The 21835-nt window shown below is 33.1% G+C and overlaps 1 protein-coding gene across 1 annotated transcript in view; it reads left to right on the forward strand.

Moving 5' to 3' along the window:
- Positions 1–21835, forward strand: part of LOC150109540 (uncharacterized) — a 74945-nt gene that overhangs the window by 44238 nt on the left and 8872 nt on the right. Inside the window, exons 9-12 of the mRNA XM_090402609.1 lie at positions 4108–4169; positions 14579–14746; positions 18480–18734; positions 21037–21210. Coding sequence (XP_090258735.1) covers positions 4108–4169; positions 14579–14746; positions 18480–18734; positions 21037–21210 — 659 coding nt within the window. The remainder of the gene's footprint in view (positions 1–4107; positions 4170–14578; positions 14747–18479; positions 18735–21036; positions 21211–21835) is intronic.

A 21835-nucleotide genomic window follows, 5' to 3' on the forward strand; every position in this document is an offset into this window, starting at 1 on the left:
AAATGTCTCTCCTTTCTAATTCTATTTTTTTTCAAAAATTTAGAAAAATATTTTATTGAGAGATCCATAATCTGTCTGTCATTCTATAGATTACTATTGAATGCAACAAATGAACCTAAACAAAATAAAACAGTGAACTAGACAGAGTTATGTTGGATTGTTTTGCATACGACCGAAGCAGCTAAGGCTATGAGACAGCGTATTAGCTTTGCTAACTACGCATGTGCCTTAGAATAGATTTTACAGTCGTTCAAAGTGAAATTAACAACTCGCAACATTTCGCATTCTCAGTTAGCAGACGTTCAATTTCTACATATTTGAAATGCACAAATTACTTTTTCCTTATGTCTATTTCTTCTTGTCGATAATTATTATTTTTTAAGCCAAACCAGATTTTTCTGATCTTCATAAATCGTATTATTGTTTTTGAATCCATTAGGGCAATTGATATGGTTCCATCCCCGTAGCCTTTTCGTGTGGGTTCTCTGTTATTTCAGTCCCTTCCTGAAGAAGATTTTACGTTGTCTAAAGTTTAATATCAGGGAAAAAAAAAAAAAAAAATCCAGCTTTACGAGTAAGGTGTAGAGGGTTATAACATCGTGAATAAATCAAATTCTATTGCCTTTTTAACGATTCTTGATCCGAACAACTTGAATCTAGAATAAGTAGATGAATTTTTTTTTTTTCATCTTTGGTTTTCTTGATATATTTATGTAAATACCTTCTTCTTCTTCTTTTCTTAATTTATTCTCATGATTATATTTCAGGTTCGTTGAACGTCCATAAAGAAGTTCGGACTCCCCCCCCCCCCCCATACACAATCGACAGAAGCTCTGGGCGAAATATCAGTGTGACATTTGCCACCAACGAAACACTTTTTTTTTTTTTTTTTATATATTACCGACAGTTATTATAACCTGATGCCAAATGCGCAGTGTTCACAATTAAAAGTTAATTAAATATTGCGCAAATATTTTAATTAATTTAAATGAATAACAGATGCAGAATTGTTTGTTGCCAACAATTGTAACAGATTTCCTGTTCTAGATGACGTGAATTGCTTACATACGATTGCAACAATAATCTCTTGCTGAAATATACACGACAGTTCGAAGCTTGTATTATTGAGATTTAATCAGACGATCATTGATACTTAAAAAAAAAAAAAAAAAAAAAAAAAAATGCTTTTCAAATTTGTAGCGTTAATTGGACTGTAAGATGAAATGAATGTATTTACCATTGAATTTTTATTTATTTTGATGATGTAATCTTAAATTATTGTCTTGAAGAATGCATTTTGTTTATCATTAATTAATCAAACGGTGCATAAATTATTGTAAAATTATTTTTACGATAATTTTGTTTGGTAATTAGGATCAGATTTCAAAGGATGCACAACTTATTGCATCTTTTCTTTCTAGGACGCATAGTGCATTATTTATATATCGCTTTAGCTACAAATTCATAAAATTGGTTGTGATTTTTCCTCTTTTTTATTTTTTTGAGCGATTTTCGTATCTATCTTACCATTTTTTCAAACAGAATTGTTCAATTTTGCTCTTCAAAAAACGCAATAATCTATAATGCTATGGCGAGCGGTGTAGCTACTATAGCATTGTGACGTCACCTTTTGAGTCATTGTTTGCGATCAATTGTTTACTTCAGTCGCTTTATTAAACAATACAGAAATTATAAACGTACATAAACTAGGAAACCAGATAGAAAAAATTTATGAATAGTTAACAGAAGCATACAAACACAACAGTTGGGGGGGGGGGGGGCTGAAGTGTTGGACAAATTTAGCGGTAATTTCTTGGAGTGACACAGATCGTTATCTGTGAAAGTTATGGATCGTCCAGCATACAAAACATATTTATTTGTAAGTACATATTATGTTTGTTGACACCAATGCTTGATAAGCGATTCTTGATTGTAGTTTAAAAAAACTTGAAAAAAAAAATACTTGATAAAAAATGTTTGAATGTCCACAGTAAATATATATTTTTGTGTAATATCTGATGAGTGAAAGACCATGATCTTATTTCAGCGATTAGATAAAAAATATAGAATTTGTGATTTTACATTTTGTGACTCAACCGTATTTATATTTCAGGTTCCCATTTTCTCCCCGAACAAGTGCAATACACTCCCGTACACAATCGCCAGAAGTCTTGGGCAAAATATCAGTGCGAAATCTGCCATCGACGCTACACCACCGAAAATTATCTCCGACAACATCTGAAGCTCCATAAGAGTGTGAGGGAAGTGTTTCCTTGTAAAGTTTGCCAACGAGATTTCTCCACGGCTGGAAATCTCAAACTACATATGAAAATGCACGTGGATGTACGAGAAACGTTTCGTTGTAGAACTTGCTCGCGTGAATTTACATATAAAACTAGCCTCTTACGTCATCAGAAAACATTATGTCACTAACAGTGAAAAATAAAATTAATTTTCTTTACAAAAAAAAAAAAAAAAAAAAACATACAAAAGTTAGCCAAATATTGTTTTTGTTTGTTTCAAAATGAGCAGACGAAGTCAGTTGGAAGTTATGTATTGTTGCTATAAAAATATCTTTTTAGCAGACGAAATAAGTCAATTACTAGTTATGCATTGTTGCTATAAAACTAGCTTTTATTGGAGTCATTTGTTTAAATATTTTGATAAATATATTCTGTGTATTGTTGGAATGTTAACACTAGAAACTGATGGCAGCCAAATATGCAAATATGTTTTTATGTATTGTTGAAGTATTTTGAACAAAGCGAAATAAATATTCTTCATGTAATTTAAGTAGTTTTTTTTTTTTTAATCCATCTTGATTACAGATCGCTATTACCATGGTAACAAATGGAAATACACGCATTGTAATATTTTTAAGTGTATTAATATATGACAAATTTGGAAGTAGCCATTGCTTTGAATGGTGTGAATACGATTTCAGCGATAATCACGTGCTAAAACATACGCGAGTTGAAATTTTGCATCTTTCACACCCACAAAAGGGTTTCACGAATTCATATTTGATTAGTTCATTCTCAGGCTTAATCCAGAATTGATTGCGTACTTTAATTTGATGGACAGTATGGTTACGACAAGGATTTGAATAATAAACTGCAAATAATATAAAACTAAAGTTTATACCTATTTTTAACATTTATTTCAATCCAGATTCGTTTAGATTTTTTTACATCTTTTAATACTGTTTTATAATAATGTCTATTCATTACTTTCATATATTATAATACTAATTTTTTTCCCTGATAATTTGGGCTCTTATAGTGCCCAATTTCTTACTTATTTTAACAGGAGAGGTGAAAAGTCCTTTTTAGGACTTCCAGGGTAACAAATGGCAATGCTGTAGACAATGAAATTTTAAATGAGGCTCGGCTATTGCCGTTACCCAGTCATGACTAGAGCTTTTAGCTCAATAACACTCCATCCACACAGATTTTCTTCATTCAGATGACGGGATAAAGAGTCAAGGACTCAGTCCATCGCCCAGTTCTTATAAGAACTATAATAACTTATTTTAACACACAATTTTATTATAAAAATATCTTACTATCATAAATTAAAATTATGAAGTATAATCATATACAATAGATACCATTCGTATCTATTGTATATGATTTGAATACTATACTAATTATAATTATTATCAATTAACATTTTGAGTAGTGTTATAATTATAACACTATCCAAATTATGTTAATTGATATAATGTCAATACTCATCTAGAATAATCTGATTGTTAAATTTTAATCTAGTTTATAGATAATTTAGATAGAGATTTTTACTAGTTTTTTTCACTTATGTCAATGTTTTATAACAATGTTCATTTATTATTTTTCTATGCTATATAATAATAGAGTAAGTATAATATTTCAGCTTATGTAACCCCAATTTTTAATTCCTGGAGTACCATATTGCTAAATTTCGTGATAATGTAGATACACCATTCTATTATTAGAATATCTTACTCTGAAATGATGAAAGTTATTAGTGTGTGATTAACGTAGTAATGTAATATTTCGGTGTTATTATTATTATGTTTTTAATTTAATATACAATGTTTTATAATGGTTAACTGCTTCTATTTTTCAGGTTATTACAGTGTTCTTCGGAAAAGAAACTTCGGAGTTTTTCATCACAAACTGAAGCCCTGGGCAAGCCATCACTGCGAAATTTGTCACCGACGTTTCACGACCAACTGGTATTTCAAGCAACATTTGAAGCTTCACAGGAGTGACGGAGAAGTGTTTTCTTGCAAAGTTTGCAATCGGAAATTTTCCTCGACTGGCAGTCTGAAACGACACACGAAAATCCACGTGGATGTGCGAGAAACGTTCTTCTGTGGCACGTGCAGTCGGGAATTTAAGTATAAGACGAGTCTTTCTCGACACATAAAAAAATTACGTCACTAAAGGACTGTTTGAAATGATTGTTTTTGTATCGTTTTAAAAAAAATAAATAGTCTTATTAATCTAAAAAAGAGTTTGTTTTTTCCCCTGTCCGATAGACTGTTTCTGTAAAATGTGCGTAAGTTTTAAGTTAATTCTTAATAGTAATGGATCCAGTAATTCTTTTTTTATTATTATTTGTACAGTTTACAAACGAAATATACTATTAGTTCTTCATTTTGTTGCTTGGATACCATTCCCGTGCTGGAATATACAAGAAAGTTTGTAGTTTGCATTATTACGTCATATAACAGCACGTGATTTCATTAGTTTCAAATTAACAATTTTAAGTTGACAAATGAAATATACAATTAGGTCTGCAATCTACCGCTTGTTGCTTGGATACCAATCTCGTGCTGAAACATACAAGAAAGTGTTTAGTTTGCATTCGTCAAATAACAACACGTGATTTCGTATTCAATCACAACTCCTTGAATTAATCACATTTCGTTTGTGGTTTTCAACAATGGGATATTTGCCAATTGACAGTGTTACGATTGTTGGGAGTGAAATATGGTTTGAACAATGGGCATAGAAAACTTAAATTATGAAAAATAATTCAATAATTATTTATCATTTTATAATAAACAAAATTTAAAATTTTCTTATAATAAAAAGTTTCATTTTTTTTTTTTTGATTGACCGATACACCAAAATCATATCGAAAAGGTAAATATTAGTAAGCGCATTTGGATATGATCATAACATCGCATTTCCTCGCAATAATTAATCTAAAAATAAAGAAAGCAGGCTGAAACCAAGTTGAATATTTGTCCTAATCTATTGTATGCTTGCGGTAAGTATCATAATTTTTATTTTCAAGTTTATTTTAATTCTTCTGCAAGCTCATTACATTATTTGCATTTCTTAACTCGTAGGTGAGACAATTTACAGATTGTCTCACCTACGAGTTTTATCTATTATAATTTATCTATTATACAATGCTTTATCTATTATACATTCGTCTAATTACAGTTTAAGAGCTTCCGATGGCAGTGGTCCCTCCGCTTTTTTGGGGGAGGGGGGGACATTACAGCATTTCGCGATATTTAGCTAAGCTAGTACCGTATCATTCATAATTTTTCAATTCTTTTTCTTATATTTTAACCAAATTCTTACAAAGGAATTGTTCTCTGATACAGCATTTTTTTTTTTTTCAGTTTCCCACGAGTTCCTCTCACGAAACAGTACGAGCCCTTTCACCCCCAACAGAAACCCTGGGCCAAACACCAGTGCGATATTTGTTACCGACGTTTCACTACCAAATGGTATTTTCACCGACATTTGAAGCTTCATAAGAATATCCGAGAAGTATTCGCTTGCCATATTTGCCACCGAGATTTCTCTTCGGGTCCTTACTTAAAATCACACATGAAAACCCACGTGGGAGTGAGGAAAACATTTCGTTGTCACACGTGTTTACGTGAGTTCACTTTCAAGACCAACCTTACACGTCACCAGAGAACTTTGTGCCATCCTTAGCTATAAAAATGGTTCAGACAGTTTGAATTGTCCAAGTTTCTTTATATGGAAACACTTGGTCTCTGAATTATGTTTGGTTTTAGCATACACGTGATTGGGTTTCTTGTTCATAACACCTTATTGCATGCTTTGTTAAAACCTACTGTATGTGGAGTCAATTGTGCTTATATCGGATGATTCCACCAATATCTTAATTATATATAAAAGTATTTGTAGATTTATTTATTTCATTTGCATTATATGCGAAAATTGTAATAAAAACGTTCTAGAAAATGTGGGATGGTCATTTGTGTATTTTATATTACATTTTTTTTAAAATTATTGTTACACATTTTAACAGATATTATAATATTTATGTTTTAAAACTGGCTAAATTTTTCAAATATATGTTTAAAAAATTGTTTATTTTATTATGTGAATTTTCACTATTTTATTTCATTAAGAGGTAAATTTTACTTTTTTTCAGGGTTAACAATTTATTGGTATTTTTTGTTTTAAAAAAAAATGTTGTGTGTTACGATAGTGCAGGGCTTGATGTGTATACCAAGTTTCAGGCTTGAAGTTTATTATAGCGTGCATCAACTTTTTATCTCCGGGCTTGTCCATGTACTAAGTCAGGGTTTCCCAAATGGTGTTGCGCAGAAGGTGAATAAGTGTTCTGCGAGAAGTTCTCCTGGAATTTGTCATTTTAGTTTTCTAAGCATTTTTCATGAATAAATATTTTTAGTGGAAATATTCTGAGGAGAATAATATTCGTGAATGTGCCGAATAGCTCAGACCCAGAATGCCTAAATAACATCTGGGTAGCAAATGTTAGTGACCAAGCCGTGTATTTTTAAACGTGGAAGTATTCATGCATTATCGTTAATTTTCACACATCGAAACCTTTCAACATTTGGGAAAGGGAATACCGCTGTTTATGACCGGTCATAAAAATTGCCTGCAAGCGGATTATGACAATGGGCGGCGTATCCGCTGTTCTCAAAACTGAAGGAAATAACATGTGTGTTGCAAATGTCAGTGACCAATCAGCAAGGAAGTATAAAGAAAATTTTTCCACTAAAATTGCAGATCAAGGTAGTCTGTATCCGGTTCTCAAATCTAGTAATACTGAATACTTTCTTCTCAAGTTCGTATTGTAGGGTGAAAGTGCTTGTTTCGAAACCGTAGTGCCGTGATTTTTTAAAATTAATAGACCTACAGATTTAAATTTTAATATGAATAAGAGACAAGGGACTTTGTTTAATTTTGATGGTAAAAAATCTCGTATTGAAGGTGTTTGTGAAGCAACAGATAATGATTCATCCACCTGAAGCATACAAAGCGATCTCCAGGATGTACAAAAAGAGGGCAAAACTACCGGCACACAGAAGAAAAAGTCTGCATTCACTCCTAAGTACTTATAATATTATAAATGTTTGGTGATCAGAATGGAATATGTCAACCAAAATCAGCACAAATTAATTTAATGATGTTGGCCTGAGGAAACTACAATATGCCACAAGATTTCATTAGTCCAGTGATTAATAACTGATTTAAATGTAATATTATATTTGTCAACATGTCACACCGTATACATAAGTGTACTAATACTCTTTATGATTATGCCATAATTAATTATTAATACATTACAAAATAACCGAGGTGTTCCGTGAAAATTTCAGGATTTGTGAAGTGTTCCGTCGTAGGAAAAACCTGGGAAACGCTGTACTAAGTGATACTTCTGAGAGAGCGTGTGTACGCGTGTTGCGGGGTAATGGCACTATGTAACAGGAAGCGGATCTAAGAATCTGAAAATTAGCTTTGCCTAAATTGTCCACTGTGTAGACTGTGGAAAGTGACGTTCCACGTAGTTTTTGTATATGATTGAATGTTTTATCATATATTTTAACCGAAATATATCTACATGTCTCTCCCCTGCGCTCTGTTGTATGGATCTGATGTTTTATTCCATCAGATCTGATTGTATAAAGAAAAAAAGTTATATTTCTTATAAAACAATTAAGTAACCATAATAATAAAATTATATCCAGTATTATTAATCATTTGTAGGAAGTTTCTTTGTTGATATATACAATTTTCAATTCATACCTTTTATTTTTTTTCAACTGTTGTTCTTAAGTAGTATCTTGAATGACATAAACACTCGCTGTTCAACTTGTACTTGGACAACATTTTAGATTAACCACGCTACCGGCCAAGACGTCTATAGACGTTCACTTTATCATGGATGCGAAGTGCTTATTAAAATTGTAAAACCATTGTTATAGCAATGAAATATATGATGGATACGAAGCGTATGCGGATTCGTATTTGATCCATAACGGCCGGTAAGGTGGTTAAACAATTAATTGATGTGTGAAAAAAATTGACTTGTTACTGTACGCCTACAGATGCGAGACCCTTTGACACTCCCGCATGTCAGAAGGCAAATCCATTCCGATAATAGGGTAATCAATCCGTCTTGTGGGACGAGTTGTTTATTATTACATTACAAGTCGGAAAACTACGATGTTTATGAACATTGTAATTTTTAAAGTGGTAACTATTTTGTTTGTATAACAGTTGGAAAATTTTACGTATAAAGCACGTGATTTCGCATGTTGGCGACCAATTCATACATCACCTTTTTTCTTTTTCCCCTTCAGCATGAATTGACTCTTCTTGGCAGGATACCAGTCTAGGCTCTCGGATCTGTGGTCGGACAGTAGTTATATTTTTGGTTTATCACAGAATATTTTTTTCTTTTTATCGCAATGATTTTTAGAAGTAGTAACACTATGGATGAATTGCATTATGGTATTAATATCGCAGTGAGGGCAGTAGTCGAGATGAAGCACAGATAATAATTGCTTTTCTAAGATAAGTCGCAGAACACAGTTCATAGAGATTATATTACCGGGTGGTTCTGAGTTTTGCAGTAGAATATTTTTAATCTTATCATTCAAAAAAAGAAAGCTTGTTTATGCAAATACCTTCTTAGCTTCAGTATTCCATTCTAGGAGCAATAATTTTGAATAATGTTTGCTAAAATAACAAATTCTCTCTTTTATTCGGTTATCATATGATGAATCGTAAGTGATCCGAAATACTTATTTTGAAAATTCGTCCAGTTGAAACAGTTTTGTTATATATTCTAGACGGACAGACGGATAAAGTGATCTTTGGTCAATGATTACTTTGCTTTCAATTTATCCACTCAATGGGAAGTTTATCTCGTTATATCCATACGAAATATATATATATTTTTTAATATGATATTTTAAGTTAAAACAACTAAAATTTTCTTTCTGATCCCCTCTAGACTTTACTGAGTTTGTAACTTCACAAAGAAGGAAATACAAACTCGTGCACGCAGGATTTATGTACACCAGAGACAAGACAAGAGGGAATAATACCTATTGGAAATGTGATCAAAGAGAAATATGTAATGGCAGATTAGTGTCGGTAAGCCACAATGATAGAATTGTAGTGCGGGTAACTAAAGAACATACGCACGCACCGCGATGCTAAGAAGCTGTAGTGCAGAGGCTCAAAATTTAAAAGTCCAAAGCTGTTGAACAACCGGCTTCACATCCAGCTGCAAAGAACTTATCTAGTGTTGCAGATACAACAATCGTGAAATTTACCAGAATAATGCGCGTTGCTAGGATACGACTTCAACAATGAAAACGGAAATGTACTAGAACTTTATCAGTTGCTATTGTACATTGCTGAAATCCAAATGCATGATGTCACACATTTTTTTTTTCTGTGTGACGATTCAACAATTAACTGTTTCTTATTGTTAATAACCAATCAAAGTTAAGCCTTTTAAATATATTACATGTTAACAATAATGTATAATGACAATACAATGAAATTTCATTATTGTGTATTCCTCACGCAATCTGTTTATTGTTGACTGTGAAAACGGATGCATAGGAAACAGCTTAATGATTGTTAGATGCATAAATATCATTGTTTGGCAGTATTTTTGGATAATATTTATTAACCGAATAAACATTCTTAATAATTTAAACTGACTTTTTTCTTATTTTATTCTATTTACATTTTCCATTACTGTAACTAAGATTTTTGTAACAAGAATTGAAAACCCGTAGATGTATTGGCAATTTCGTATACCAAGGACAATATCCTTCTCCACAATGCTCAAAATATGAGTGAGGATTATTTCGGAGGACCAGCAACTGGATATTTATTATCATTTTAATAGCAGTTTGTTATTTTTTTTATGTCGTTGGTATAGTAAGTAATCAAGGAAGGAAAAGCAGTCAAAATAGGTGGCGCTGTTGTACAATAAGCAGAAGTGTGTCCTATCAACAGATAAGGCTCAAGAGAATCTTATTTATTTTTTTATTTCCTATTCCAAATTTATTTTATTGCTAATATTTCTTTTATAGTTTACAATACCGACGCGCGCCTATAGACGTATGTGTGCATGTCAAAAATTGTGGGTATCGGTAGAATGCGTATATGGTATTAACAATCAGCGCCACCTATTTTTACATTCCTAACATTATCAATACGGTACTGATACAATATTTTCTTTCGAACAATATTCACTCATTGCTTTGAAATTAATACAAAAAATTGAGAGATGATCGCATTATATATTTTTAGGTTCAAAATTCGTCCCGCATCGGACCCAATACGGACCAGTTCACAATCGACAGAAACCTTGGGCGAAATATTGTTGCGACATCTGTCAACGGAGATATACGACCGAACAGAGCCTGAAGCAACATTTAAAACTCCACAAGAGTTTTCGAGAAATTTTTCCCTGCAAAATCTGTCAGCGGGATTTCTCCACTGCCGGCAATCTTAGACTTCACATGAAGATGCACATGGATGTCCGAGAAACTTTTCGATGTAATATTTGTCTTCATGAGTTTACGTACAAAACCAATCTGATACGCCATCAGAAAAAAATGTCCCACTTCTAATAGACCCCCCTACACACACACTTCCCCGCCATTGTTTTACATTTTATGAATCTTATAAACCAGAGAAGTTATCTTCATTAGGAATAATTGATCTTGTATTTAATATTATCGTATTCATTGTGTTAAGAGTTTTTCTTGTTATTTAGAAAACGAGAGTTTTCTACTGTTTTATAGTCGCTTAACTTTTCCTCCATCTTTTGTTTTAAATCTGGCAGGATGTTACGCTGTTTAGTTGAGTTTATAGTTTTAAATCCAAATATGCAAATGAGTTTATAAGAAATGCAATCGTAGTGTTTTAACTGATGTCTCATGAACCTTATTCGTGATATAAGAATGTTTGTCTTAAGATATTGAACTACTTTAAATTGAAAAGAAAATCGTCAAATTTAGACTTATAAGAAAATTCAGTTTCTCTACGAGAGGTTAGAAAACATTGATTATTAAAATGTTTTCTAATTATTAAAACACCTAACCCTCGATTTTCACGTGTTTTCAGATTACACGACTTCCGTTTGGTACGTTAGGGGGGAAAAAGGGCTACAAATTGTTGTGGGTTTTGTACCCATTGGTAGCATCCATCTGTTGAGTATGTCACGCCAGTTGTTATTCGAATGTTAGCACATTGAAGTCTTTCAGACACGTGTTTGCTATTTTTAGATGTAATACCTGAGCTGTAAAATAATATTATGTTGTATGCAATGTAGATTTAAATGATCTATTATTCGAAACAGGTCTAGGTAATGTAAGTTCTGCTGTATGATTTATTAAATTGTTTGAAAATAATATAAAGAGACAGTTGTGTATGTTACGGTTAAAGTGATAAATCCGGTAATTATTAATAATTACCGGTTAAAGTGAATAATTCCTAGAGGAGTTTGGTAAATGTAATAAAAACATGTTTATAGGTTTTGTGTGTAGGTTTTCATTCTCAATAGAATTATAACAGCTTAGGTTAGGTTAGTTTATAATGAAAAAAGTAAGGAAAGTACTTCTTTTGCACTCAATGAAATCGGAACCCAGAAATCATTATAAACTAACCTAACCTAAGCTATTATTATTTCTATTGAGAATGAACACCTGTATACAAAACCTGTAAACATGTTTTTATTACATTTACCAGACCCCTCTAGGAATTATTCACTTTAACCGGTTAAAGTGATTAATTCTCGTAAATTATTCCCTTTAACCGTAACATATATACTACTTGGAAAGAAGTCAGTAGATACCCCATGGGCAAGGTGCATCGTGCTGTGTAATGAGTCACGTGTTTGTAGCTGACTTGGAGGAATACGATGCTCGCAATGCGACTGTGAAACAACTACCAGAAGGGAACTGACGGAGTTGGAAAGAGGCCTTGTGATCGGATGCTATGTTAAAAGCCTATCTCGACAGATTTTTGAGAAATTGGACCATCCCAGGTCAACAATCAGTGATACTCTAGTGAGATGGAAGCGCAGGGAGTCAACTGCAAGTGCTACCCGCAGTGGACGACCCACCACATTCACCGAACGTGACCCCGTAGGGTGCTACGAAGGATAACACGTAAAAACGGGGCGTCGACTGGAATCTGCACAAAAACATTCAGAACCCGGGCTCACAACCTGGATTTCTGTGGTAGTTTCGTAATATGCAAGCCCCACATTACCCGAACCAACATGTAGCATCGTCTTCAGTGGTGCAAAAAAGGTAGCAGTGTGAGGGTATGTTCTTAGTCGTCCTCGGACTTTATTTTCCATACAAATGTTAGTCTTGAATTACACGGTTTACATTTATGCGGTACACTCCTATAAAACCGATCTACCGTGTAAATCGAGGGTTGTGTGTGTGTGTGTGTGTGTTTATTTTCTTGTCATATCCACTACAAACAGAATGATCTTATGCTGAGATCAGTATTGAGCCCAATATTCAAAGAATTCAAATGTTTAAAGAAACATTACTTTCGTCAACTAGAGAGCCTTTCTTAAGATATTTATTATTTAGTCAACAAAGAGAAAAAATGGTAGAAAATTATAAAAATAAATTGCTTGTAATATATTTCGAAAATTTTGAAAAATAAAATTTTACTTTGAAAATAAAAGTGTCCCTCTGTTATTTAATTTTTTTTTTTTATTTTTTTTTAATTTTTTTTTTTTTATTTAGATTCTTCTCTCGTGTACCAGTTTCACAACAGACGGAAATCCTGGAGGAAATATCGATGCGAGATTTGCCACAGACAATATGCCAGTTCGGGAAACCTTAAAATCCACATGAAGCAGCACATGAAAATCAGGGAAAAATACCCTTGCGAATTGTGCCATCGTCAATACACCACTCCGAGCAGTCTTAAAGAACACATGAAGTTACACATGGACATAAGAGAAAGATTTCCTTGTGACATCTGCTCTCGGAATTTTTCGCATAAGAAAAGCCTCACGAGACATAAAAAGAACGACCACGTCTTGTGGATCGATTTTGCTCACTAAAACACAATTGTCAAGTATTGTTAGAAATTGGCGTCTGTTTTTTAAAAAAAAACTACAGTTTCATAACAATGAGTGCACGTGAGGAAATGTACTAGAAATTTGTGCACGTGGTATTGGTCGATTGTGTATTGTTGCTCTTACTAGAATAAAAGGATTTTAATATTGTGTCATGGAGTTATTGAGATTATTTCGAGGATTTATTTTTTTTAAATAATTTTATTTCTTCTTTATGTTAATTATCTATTTATTGCATATATTAATTCTACAGATTTATCTGCATTAAAAAGTTTTAAAATTTAAGTTTTTAATATTTTAAATAAAGTTTTTAAATAAAAATATTTTTACATAAAAATTATTTTTACATAAAAATTATTTTTTAAATTAAAATTATTTTAAAATTAAGCATTTAAAAATTAAAACCATTATTTTTAATATTTTTTTTTAATTAAAATTAAAAAATTTATTTTTTAAATAAGTTATAAATTAAATTGTTTCTTGAAATTCAATTTTAACACATGAAACTACACGCGATGTCAGAGAAACATTCCGATGCGACTTGTGTTGTCGGGAATTTTCTTATAAAACCCCTCTTACCAGACATAAGAAAAATCAACACGCAAGCGATTGAATAATCCTGAATAAATCATTCCATTGATTTCCTCGTGTATGTTGGTTGTGTAAACAATTAGTGAAAGCAAGGTAGGCATTGTTGGAAAAAGTCAGCTGACTTGTGTAATTGCCAAATCATACACTTGTTTCATTAGTCGCGTGCGGAAATAGACAACTAAACTTACGCGTGGTTTTTTTTTTTTTTTTTTTTTTTTTTTATTTTGTCATGAACATTTGGTCGCGAGCTGAAATATGCCCGAGATCTAGGTACGCATTGAGTTCCTTATTTTTTTTTTTAATAAAAATACTAATTTACACTTTTTGCGTTTATGCATGAGTTTTTTAAGCTTACAGATGTGTTCAGACTTAATTTTAATCTGTATATCATCACTTTTTTTAAAAACATACCTGTAGCGATGATAATAGTTGACAAAATTGCTTACTTTATCTATTGTATAGAAAGCAGTTATTTGAGATACAATTATACCTGTTGACGATCTTGGATGTGTAGTTTACCCTTATAAGGAATAAATGTTTCACACAAAGGTCTCTCTCGCACATTTTTTTTTTTTTTGTAATTATTTAAGCGTACATTAACCTGCAGCTTCTCTCATAGATACTGGAAAACACTTGAAATGGTCTACTAAAAGTCATCTAGTGGACAATATCCCTATACTTTCGGGGTGCGAGAGAGTGCAGAATATACAGACGATGGAAAAAATTAAAGAGGAAAGAAAAGAAACTGAAGAAAAAGAGGATTCGACATCAACAGACGATGTATGGGGTAAGATATTTTCAATCTTTATTTCGTATCTAAATACTTCATTGGCGAGTAATCTCGAGCAGGCTTCATTTCTTTGTCCTTATATCAATGCTTTAAGCCTCACACGCTTTTATTATTTTTCCATGTGGCCAATATTTCCCAGATTTAGATTTAAACCGATTTATTAACGTATAACGCTACTGTCAGGAATGGGCGAAGCAAAAATGCTCTTCATCTTCCCCTTTGTCTGTAAAGGAAGTTATTTGGGAAAGGGAGTTTTGTGAGCTTTAAGCTCGACCTCTGGGGGCAGTTGTATTAGTTATGATCAACTGGGAGTAGAATAGCCTTCGGTCTTTTGTATTTGTAGTACTAATTGACAGCTTGTACGATCAGCGGGTTTGAATGCGAACTTGACTTGAAGAATTTTTCTGCGAGATCGCGAAGAAGGGTGGAGATGTATGGAATGCCGGTTTCTCGATGAATTTGTGAATTTCTGATAAACCATGGGCATCTAGAATCATCCTTAGGCACTTAGGATGGATTCTTTGTAGTTTTGAAATGTTTGATCGTGAAGTGTGACTCCATGCTGGTGAGGCGTTGGACGTATAACCATCCGGTAACGTAGTATAATTTGACAAAGAACATTTGTCGAAACCTGACTTTTTTTCTTTTTTTTTTTTGTTCTTCTTCCGTAAAACTTAAATCTTCCAGGCAAATGCAGAGGAGGGGGGGGGGTATAAATACAGTCTAATTGTGATTTTTCGAGTTTATTTTCGTGCTTTCTTTCAGTAAGTGAATTTGACTTTAAGTGCTCGTTAAAACACTTAGCATTATGGCAGAAGCAAGTAAAAAAACGTCAAGATTTATCTTTACAAAAAAAAAAAAAGTAAAGAATTTTTGAGTGCTGATAAGTTGTCCGGAATGATAAAATCAGCGTAGTAAATTTAAAAATTCCACAACCACTCTTGTGTAAGATCTTGAAATACAGCTCAAACATCGAAACTTCAGCTCTTACTAACGACAACATGGATCGGAAGAGAACCCGATCTGGTATGGATAATACTCAAGTTGAATCAGCATTAAAAATTTGGTTTAGTAATGTTCGTGAAAAGAATGCTTCAATTAATGGACCTTTGATGAGTCAAGAAAGCAGAACTTGCAGAAACAATGGCAAAGAAATTTTCACTGCAACTGATGGATGGTTTAACTGGTGGAAAAAGTGAAAGAATATTGTGTAGAAGCGTATTCATGGCGAAGAAAAAAGTGCTGATTTTTTATTAGCTGATGCGCAGATTAACACCGAGTGGCCAAACATTATTGCTGAATATTCTCCGGGCAGACGAAAAAGGACTATTTTCATGCGATGCATACTCTTATTTGTTTAAAAATGAAAGTACTAAAGGATTTAAATCTTCAAAAGAGCAAGTGGCTTGGGCTAATATGAAAGGTCGGAAATGAGAGCTCGCAGTGATTGAAAAAGTAAAAATCCTCGGTGTTTTAAAGGTGTCAAAGGTTTGTCTGGTGACTAATGCAAATGCTTGGATGACTAATGCCATTTTCAACAATTTGAAAATGGTTTTAGTACAATAGACAACTGCACTACACACACACACACATACACACACACACACACACACACAAACAATTTCTACATCGTTTATTCAACCATGTGACCAAGGCATCATACGAGCTTTTAAAGTTTATCGCAGGCAAGTTCGTGCGAGAATTAGGGCTGAACTCGATGATGCAAAAGACGAATCTGATGGAATTGTAAAAAAAGATTTCCTTCTTGATGCAATGTCCTGGAAGCAAGTCTCTGAAAAGACCATTGAATACTGCTTCCAGAAAGGCGAATTTTTTAAGACCAACTCTGAAACTCCTTCCCAAGAATTTGAGTACTCTTACAAATGAAATTTTCGATAAAATCCCAGACGGATGTCAAAAGAAGAGTTTAAAAATTGGTTGGATATTTGAATTTGATAACAACGTTGAAATGGTGGCTACAATGACAGTGTCGGATATATGTCAAGCTGCTTCCAATGAGAACTTTAAACTAATAGAAGAAAGTAAACCTATAGGCTTATACAGGGTGTTCCAAAATTCACGCAAGAAGTAATTTTGATAGAAAACACAGGTTTTTAATTAAAAATTGTAATTTCTTATTGATTCATAAAGTATACAGTACAGGGTTATGCATGGAATAGCATATCGGGTAAATGGCCTCCACGGCTTTGCTGGCACATACGCACTCTTTTGTCGAAATTTTCCATGACCGTTTTGCATAAATGTGGCTGAATTTCGTTGAACCAGCGCTCAATTTCCTCCTTCAAGGCGTGGGTGGTCGTGGGCTTGTTGGCATAAACCTTAGACTTCAAAAAACCCCAAAGAAAAAAGTCCAACGGCGTTAAGTCACATGATCTGGGCGGCCAATTCTGATCACCAAAACGGGAAATTACACGACCAGGAAATGACTCGTGCAGTAATTGAATTGTTTCTCGGGCTGTACGGCATGTGGCACCGTCTTGTTGAAACCACATGTCGTCCACATCCATATCTTGCAATTTAGGCACAAAAAACTGGATTATCATGTGCGATAGCGAGCGCCATTAACTGTTATTGCCTTACCAGCCGCATTTTCGAAGAAGAATGGACCGATGATGCCTCCAGCCCAAAACCCGCACCAAACAGTGACACGTTGTGGATGCATTTGTTTCTCAACAATCCCTCGTGGATTTTCTGAACCCCGAATGCGACAATTTTGTCGATTAACGAAGCCATCAAGATGAAAATGAACTGTCAGCTGTCATGCTGTCTTTTTTTTTCCTCGTTGGCAACACTTTACCGCACAAATGGCGCTAAATTTAAATCTTGCGTGAATTTTGGGACACCCTGTGGAAGAACAAATTTTAGAAGCTCCTTCAACCAATGCCTAGATGCAAGAAGCTCTACGAATACTTCGTCGCAACAAACTTCGCAAGGCATTATGAGTATAAACAATTTATTCATGAACTGCTATATTCAAAGACACCAGAGACAATACTAGATTAGTTTTAAAAACAAATTTTATGTTGTTGCTTATTGAAAGTTGTTTATAACAATAAATCAAAATATGTTCATAACAATAAATTGAAATAAATGATGCAATTTTTTACATCCTTGGCTTAATGTTATCGAAAAGCGACTATACCCAAGTGAAAACAATAAGCGGCCTCTATTGTGTTACTTAAAAGAATATATTGGCTTTAAGATATTTCTTAAATAATTCAGGGTATTTATATTTTGTCTGTAATTTATTAAATTAACGCTATATTCTTTGGTTTTTAACTGCATACGATGGAATATTTTGCAAGAAAAAAGATTATTTTTGTTGATATCAACTGTACTAATTCGTTTTTTGAAAAAAAAAAAATTAAAAATAAATGAAATAAATAAATAGAAATAAGTGAATACTTAAAAAGAAAAAAATAAATTAAAACAAAGAAAATTTAATAAAAAATAAAATATATTAAATAAAAGAAAAATAAAATAATAAATAAAAGAAAAAAATATAAATAGATAAATAAAAAGAAGAGAAAATAAAGAAAATAAATAATTATTTTATATTTCCGTTATTTTAATTTATAGCATTCCTTAGAAATTCAGTTCACTCTTATCCATAGAAAAACATTCAAAACATAAAAATTAACACGAGCACTCATCACTAACCATTAAGTGATGTTTTTAATTCAACCCCCCACCCCTACTTCTCTTTCAGGTTCTTCCGACAATGGTCTCGGCGGAAGTTGGCCGGCAGTTGAACAGCGCGAAAGAAAACACCGCTGCGAAATTTGCAAAGGGCTCTTTCTGAACGTGAAAAGTCTTCGCAATCACATGAGAATCCACACGCATGTCCGACCCACCTTTCTTTGCACGATATGTCATCGTCAATATTCGAGTTCCAGTAATCTCAACAAACATAGGAAGTCGCATATGGAAGTACGAGAAATTTTCTCTTGCAAGACGTGCCGTCGTAATTTCTACCATAAAAGCAGTTTGGAAGCGCATAAGAAAAAAACCTCGTGCAGCTAAAAACAATGGCAACAGTTTTGTGTACAACTGCTGAAAAACGTTCATTGTTTAAATACACAACAGTGGAATACGTCCTTTAAAAAAAAGCAAGCGATTGTATTCATTGTTTACGTGGAAGACAACAATGGAATTAAAGCATTGTTAAAAAAGTCGTCCGCAAGTGATATGAAATTGATTATTTCTGGTCAATTAAATTATTTTTTATCTTCTTTCTTTTGTTTTATTTAAATACAGTATTTTATTATTGTTATTATATTATTATAAAATTTTATTACATATCAGTGGGAATTTTTTATATATACAATAAATATTGCAAAATCTTATCTACGTCCTATACTTATGTAATTGTACTATCTATAAGATGTGCAATTTAATTCATTTAAATGATTATGAATAAACAATGAATAAAAATATATATTTATTGTTCAAATATACTGATTGGTCATAAATTTTGTGACTATGATTTTTTTTTTTATTGATTTTTTTTTAGGTTTGTTTCGATCCCAGAGAGGAAATGAGCAGCCCCTGTTTCAAGAATTTCATCAAGGAAACAAAAGATTTACTTGTGAACTGTGTCAACGCTCTTTCTCGAGGGCAGGGAATTTTCGACAACACATGGAGCTGCACAAAGACGTCCGAGAAAGATTTCCCTGTGATCAATGTTCGCGTGATTTTGCTCATAAGACCAGCCTTTTAAGGCATCGGAAAGAACATCAAGTTTAAACCATTGTTTAAATTCTCCGCCCCACACACACACCCTTTTCTTTGTTTTTTTTTTATGCTTTGATTGCTGAATATTTTTGAATAAATGTTTATTTTTTTATTAGAAAAAAAAATTGTAATCACAAACCATATTCGCTAGCTGAAATCTACCAAAAAAAATCGTCTGCTAGCATCAAGTGAGTTCGCATTGTTTGTTACGTCACACAGTCATTTCAAGAATGGAAATGTACCAGAAATGGTTGTGATTTAAAAAAAAAAATAATAATAATAAAAGCAAAGCGTTTTTTTATGTTACTTATTGACTGACTATGAACTCTAACTTTGATTAAACTATTCTGTTTGTTTATTTATTCTTTTAATTGGCCATGTGACATTCTGAAAAGTTTTCCAGGTAAATATTACAACACTGAATCAATAGACCGCACCATCGTAAACAGTACTGATCCAAAATTTACTATTGTATCACACACATTTCCAATTCAACAGTGACACGTGACCACCTCGAGTGTTTTTTTTTTTCATTTATTTATTTATCCTTTTAACGGAACTGCTGCGATATTCTCTACCATCAAATGGATCGAAGGATAAATATTTAAATGAGGATAATAGGGTGGAACAGGACTCAGTTGTTTTCGTAAAATAGTATGGGTGGAAAAGTGTAGAGTCAATTGAGAAGCTACGAGAATCCAAGTAGTCGTTTCTTGAGCATTTTCGGAGACTTTGAAAAGTATTAGAATTAATTAAATGTAAGGAGTTCATCCAGAAGATACAATTAAAAGAAGTCGAATTATATATATCTAAAACTAAAATTTGATAAATAAACACCTGAAAATCTTTTTTATATAACAATAAAGAAAAATAGACAATATCGGAGACATCAGACAATAATACTGACAAGAACGTATTAAGAACTACATAAACGTTATCATTTGATGTGTAGCTCAGTGGAAACGGCATTTGCGTCCTCTGCGCTTGGCCGCTCGAAGTTAGACCTAGGTTCAAGTCTAATCACCGACTGGAGGAACTTTTTCTAAGCCTTTCTTCTACCGGTTCCTGAGTTAGTCGATCTCTGGCACGGGCAAGCGAGTTTTTCGTCCCATAAACTCAAGAAACTCGACCGTAGTATCCATATTATTTCAGACAATAACATATCCTGTTAGGGTTAGGCACCAAGAGATGGCAGCACTTGTTTGTCGGTCTCTTCATCAGTGGCCGCCTATAATTAGTGATAGACGTGGATCAGCTATCTCTGATTAGAGATTGAACTGCCCACTCAGTCTCCAAAAGCTAGATAGGGTATAAATAAAGGTCTCGCCTACTCCCTATTAGGGAATAAAAGGCGTTAGCTGATTTTCATTCATTCATATCATTTGTTGTTTTAATAATATCTTCAGGCAGCATCTTTGTTTAATTTTTCTTCTACAATTCCAATAGCTTTTTTAAATTCTATTGTTTAATTAATTGTAGCAATAGGAAAGAGTACTCAAAGATATTTCCGTTTATTTATTTATTTATTTTAGGTAGACGATTACGACGTCCAAGAAGTCATTCCATGGTCCGGCGGCAACAACATCCAAAAAAATTTACGTGTGAATTGTGTCAACGCTCTTTTTCCACCCGTCGAAATTATCAACAGCACAAGGAGCTACACAATGATGATGTGAGAGAAAGATTTCCTTGCAACAAATGCTCACGTGATTTTGCGCATAAGACTAGTCTAATAAGACACCAAAGAGAACACCAGAAGTGATTATAGAAATAACAATATCCGCTACGCTGAAAGAAGTATTAGAACATCTTCTTGTTTTAAAACGAACCTCCACATTCATCGCACGTGACCTACACTTCTCTATGAGAAAGAGACGCCCTCTAGTGCGCCATTTCGATTTTTATGAAATACAACAATGACCCGATACTTATTTCAACGTAGTGTATTTGTTACTATGAATGAAACATGTTGTCGGGCTATGATTTTACAGCTGAAATTTTCTGAGAAGCCGTCTAATGTAAAGCGAATTTGTATTGTTAATTGAATTTGATATTGTTATTGTAATACGTCACAATCACTTGATTAAGTGAAATGTACTATCAAGTCGTCTGCTCAAATAAAAATCGATTTCTATTGTTTGGATGCGCCTAATCATTCCAAGAAGTGAATGTCACTACAAAGAAAATTCTGTATAAGTATTTTGAGAATAAATACAAGGTTTTTGATGTTATTTTTGAGATTGTTTTTAAAATTAAGTCATGAGCCAAATCCTCATAGACTTTCTTCCCATTGAACATCTTTAAGTCATTCAGAGAAGGAAAATCTTGTTG

This window comes from Typopeltis vanoorti, chromosome 2, assembly GCF_054136105.1.
Source record: "Typopeltis vanoorti isolate ZY-2024b chromosome 2, IOZ_Tvanoo_1.0, whole genome shotgun sequence".
Lineage (NCBI taxonomy): Eukaryota > Metazoa > Arthropoda > Arachnida > Uropygi > Thelyphonidae > Typopeltis > Typopeltis vanoorti.